General features: G+C 46.0%; 1 protein-coding gene across 1 annotated transcript in view; it reads left to right on the plus strand.

Moving 5' to 3' along the window:
- Window positions 1-4843, plus strand: part of T265_00617 (hypothetical protein) — a gene marked incomplete at both ends in the record, with an annotated part of 35061 nt that overhangs the window by 8849 nt on the left and 21369 nt on the right. The window contains one exon of the mRNA XM_009164445.1: window positions 3672-3762. Within this exon, the coding sequence (XP_009162709.1) occupies window positions 3672-3762 (91 nt within the window). The remainder of the gene's footprint in view (window positions 1-3671; window positions 3763-4843) is intronic.

The raw sequence follows: 4843 nt of genomic DNA on the forward strand, positions 1-4843 counted from the left end.
GCCAGACAATCTGAAATCCCGGGTTTCCAATGCCAGTGCCCTCAAAAGGGATATAGACCCTGCAATGCAGTGGTCGTTGGAATGTACCTTCCTCTGAATGAAGAAAAGTGCATCCATACGTAATCCCAGAAGCAAAATAATAAGGAAAATTTGTGGCAATCACGAGAAAACCATGGTTCACCCATCTTCAACTGACTGCAAAATGTATCGAGATCAGAGAATGATCACGTCGTTGCGGCAGTATAAACGATTGACGAAAAGTGCAACAATATGTCCTTCGAAAGGGACTCAGCGAATGCCTTTGTCGTGCATGGTTAGAATGGACAAGAAGACACTACGAAGATGAATACAGGGAGGGGTTTAGGTGTCTGTCTCTCCTCAAACATGCCTTTCTATTTGCAGCATGAAAAATCGCCTCAAAAGGCAATTGTCCTTTTACAGATAATCCGGTGCACCCCCTCCGTATTACCCGTATGGAATTTCGGACACACTGTGGGGCATTCGTCAGTCCGCTTTTCCGGACGCCAGTTCTTAATTCTCTTCGAACGCGTCCAATTAGGTGGTGGGAAAATGTATGCAGGCCGGAAATTCGTGGACTGTGAAGGGCGTCCCGAAATTGTTGTTCTCTTACCTCGAAGTTTCGTCACTCGCAAGAAGAACTCATAATTACACGTCCTCTGCTTGAACATCATTGGTCGTGCATTTTTTAATAATGACTGAAACACACACGGTGGGACACTGTAGGTAGATTTTCAAGCTTAAGACGCACATTTTTTCGGAGAAAAAGTTTCCCTAATTCGAGTAACAGGTGGAGCAGCATTTCTCCACCTGGTTCACCAATCCGTTTTCGGTGAGCAGTCATGTTTGACTGTGACGAGAATGTCACTCAATTTGTAATGGCAGCGTGTGACCTTGACTGGCTGTTGAAACGTCGAGAACAGTGAATCGCCTTGATGAGTGTTCACGACAACCCTTGTTGATGGATGACAACGGGAACTTCATGAGCCGATGTCCGTTAAGCCAGGTTGTACATTATCAATAATTAATAAAAGTCAGTAAAAATGACGCACTGTGTTCTACAGGGCTGCAGCGTTTGCACAACAAATCAGTGCGCCAGCAGTTATTTGCTGGTAGCAGAATGCATAAAACATATTGGGTAGTCGGGGCAAGTACAAGTCATACGTTGCCACCGTTCACCAAAAGAAGAGGTTTTTTATTCCACAAATGGCGGCGGAATATTTGAGGTCAGGCTTAAACGTAATTGTGCAAAATCAAAGGGGCTACGTTGGAATGAAATACTGTACGACACCCGTGTCTACCTAGCTTGTTCAACGAAAAGTTACCACGCTAACATTGTGGTTCAGCATGCGTACTTTTACGTTCCCGCTGAAAAATCACTCACAAAAATGAAAACTGTCGGCAGTGGTTGATGGCAAATTACCCAGCTCCAGACACCTCAGTATTAGAAGTTCGACTCAAAAACACGTTTTTCGAACGCAACTCGACCGTTCCTGTCCAGTCATAGGCAACCTGGGAATATCTCAGCCTTCTTACTTCCTTCGAGATTCATGGCAGCCATCCCTTGAATAGATATTACAGCTGAAAGGTCGTTGGTTTTGTTTGTCGGAATAAATTTGAAGCCTGCCAAGAACGCGGTGCGGCTCCTAACGCGTCTGCTTGCGTAGCAGCATCAGAAGTCAGGCGTCTGTCTCATTTCGGGCTAGCCGCCTGGATTCAGGTACCGCTTGCGCGACGACAGAAGTGTAGTTTACATAATCCAGGTGGATGAGCTTCTTGTCCGAATAGTTTTAAACACCGGAGTTTTAATGTGTATACAGCCAACTTGCCTTTTGACGTACCATAGTGCAAGGAGCAGGAAGCCAAGTAACCGATGTATAGAGGAAAATGTTGGTAGCTCAGGTAGCGTAGACAAAACAACTGGCGAAAACCCGAACCCACGATGTCACTTTCGGCAGAGCAACTCCAAATAATTTTACAGAAACTACAGAAGCAGTTCGGAGAAGCTCAAATAAGGCTTGTTGAATCTCTGATGCGCAGCATGTCGGTGAATGCGACAAAAACGGTTCAGCCCTCGTCCGCTTCCAGAGCTGCTGCTGCTGCTAGCTTGATTACCGAATTCAATTTCGATGCTGAATCTGGAGGAACCTTCGAAAGTTGGTTCAAGTAATACGAAGACATGTTTCAAACCGACTTTTCTCAGTTTGATGGTAGATGAAACGTTTGACTGTTGCTGCGGAAACTGGGGACAGGTGAACATGGTCGGTTCACAAATTTCCTACTCCCCGAACTATCTCGTGACCTTGGTTTAGCAGATATTGTCAAAATCCTGGCCCGAATATTCGGTGAGCAAATTTCCTTGTTCAATATTCGTCATCCGTGTCTCAGCATTATCAGAAGGGATACTGAGGATTTCAGCCCCTATGCCGGTGTGGTCAACAGAGAATCTGAGCTCTTTCAGCTCCGCTCCATGACCGAGGACCAATTCAAATGTCACATCTTCGTGGCTGGTCTTCAATCGCCACATGATGCAGATATTCGGACCCGGTTGCTAAATCGATTTGAACAGGATCCAGAGTTAACGCTTCAGAAACTTACCACCGAATGCCTGTATCAATCTCAAGGCTGACTGGACATTTCAAATTCTCGCAACCTGACATGGTATGCAATGTAACTTCCAATTAGAAGTTGAATTCAAAACAAACTCCAAGAAAACATCCCATATCCTGTTGGTTTTGTGAAGAATGATACTACTCCGCCACTGTCCACACAGGAACCACAGGTGCAGTAAGTGCAACCGAGAGGGTCACAAGAAAGAATTCTGCATATGCAACTTCAGGAGCTCGCGCAAACACCGACCCGACAAAAGGACGCAGTTGGAGGCCCTGACCGACTCATTCAGGGTGAAATCACCCGGTAACCGTAGATTCGTGACATCATGCATCAATGACACACCACTTATCCTCCAATTGGATACGGGTTTTTATCTCACTCTGATTTCAAAACGAACCTGAAACGTAATTGGAAGGCCACCAGTGGAACCCACAAAGTGTACCATTCGTAATGCAACTGGCGGAAGTCCCAAACTGACCGGGAAGCCGATCTGTTCTGTAGCGTTCAAGGGTATTCAACTCAATGGTACCTGCTGCCTCAAGAACCATGCAGGCCTCGATCTCTTGGGAAATGATTAGACTGATGACCTTCAACTCTTGAATCAACCCCTCAATGCCGGTTAAGGAAACAACCGCAAACGGCTCCGATACGTTCACGAGAACACTGAGTCCCGACAATTTTGTGGTCGCCACAGTTACAGCCAAAGCGGAGACCAGATGGAACACACGTGACACAGCATCTATTCAGCTTCTGGCATCCAGGAGTGGTTGCCCTCTCACATCAGTCCAATTTGGTGAATCCTACCGGCAGCCTGCAACCGCGGTCCTTCAGTTTACACTCGCAGATTCATGCTGATCATTCTATCTGGAAAGTCAAGGAAAGGGGGCCGGCAGAAATGTCGCCACAATAATCACATAGAGATCAGCCACTGATTCGAGGATATGGGGAATGCTCTCCACACTGGACGCAGAGTTGACTATGTCAAACACGAGACACACGTAAGATCATCAACACAGCCGCGTCAAGCTAACCTACTTCAGGCAACAGACTGCGGTTCGCTGAGGGGACCACGTCGCACGGGACACCCGACACCCGTGACACACTACCCAAGTGGAGGGCACCGGATCAGAGGTGAGCCTGTTTGCAGCCCCAGGGACGGATTGACATGCGACAGAACCTGCATGATTCGTCACAGTGGAGTTCAAAGCGTCAGTCGGTTGAACAGCCTTCTCAAGGGGGAGGTTTTCGGAGGCCAGCCGCCCCTAATAACCGAATATCGCATCATTTGGACGTGTCACGCGCAGGACACGGGCCCCGGCGGCTCGAAGCACCCCAAAATTTTTCTGAAACCGTGGTTCGAAGGAGGAAAACTTTAGCATGAAGTTTCAACATTTGATGATATATTTTCGGGCGTATGAGATCTTCCCGAACGGCCGCAGTTTTGTTGAAAGTTGTTTTTATACCTACTCAATCCGCACGATATTCAAGGCCCGCAATATTCATATTATAACGGCTGCTTTGGCTTGTAATCTACACGCTATGGAAGCACCAGTGGACAGTGATTCTCCGAAGGCAGGTGTTCACGACAATTTCTGTGGATGGAAACAGAAACAAAGCTCATGAGCCAGAGCCCAGTAATCAAGGTTGTACATCACCAATACTTACATATGATTCAATCAAAATGACAGATACCGTATACTACAAGCTGAGCAGCCGCTGGCTATTCGCACAATGAGAGTGAGTTCTCGGAATCTACGGCATTTTCAGACTTGCCACTTCATAGTGTAGAATGTCTATGTATAATGTATATGCTCCTGTATTATTGAAATTACTTTACTATGTCGATTTGTTTAAGTGAAATAAATCCCCAGGTGAATAAACACCGCCGCCTTTGAATACGTTACCTGATGACAAAAATCGTGAACTTTGGAAAAGGTTTACTAACCTACAATGAACGTAACTTTCAGATATTTTTCCACGGGAACAAATTTCCTCAGCATTCTAGAATCTATATGGCCTTCAGAGGTGCAACAGATGCGTAGGCGCATTCGTGCAAACAAATTTTGGTCGATGATTCTTTGTTGCCAATAAAAATTCCGTAGTGCACGCTAATTATCTGCTAAGCATCGTGCAGGTTTGTCGGCAAAAACCAGGGTTTTTCATTATAGGTTGCGAATTACGCTAGAAAGACCTCGAGGTTTATCGATCTTAA

Source organism: Opisthorchis viverrini (genome assembly GCF_000715545.1).
Source record: "Opisthorchis viverrini unplaced genomic scaffold opera_v5_6, whole genome shotgun sequence".
Lineage (NCBI taxonomy): Eukaryota > Metazoa > Platyhelminthes > Trematoda > Opisthorchiida > Opisthorchiidae > Opisthorchis > Opisthorchis viverrini.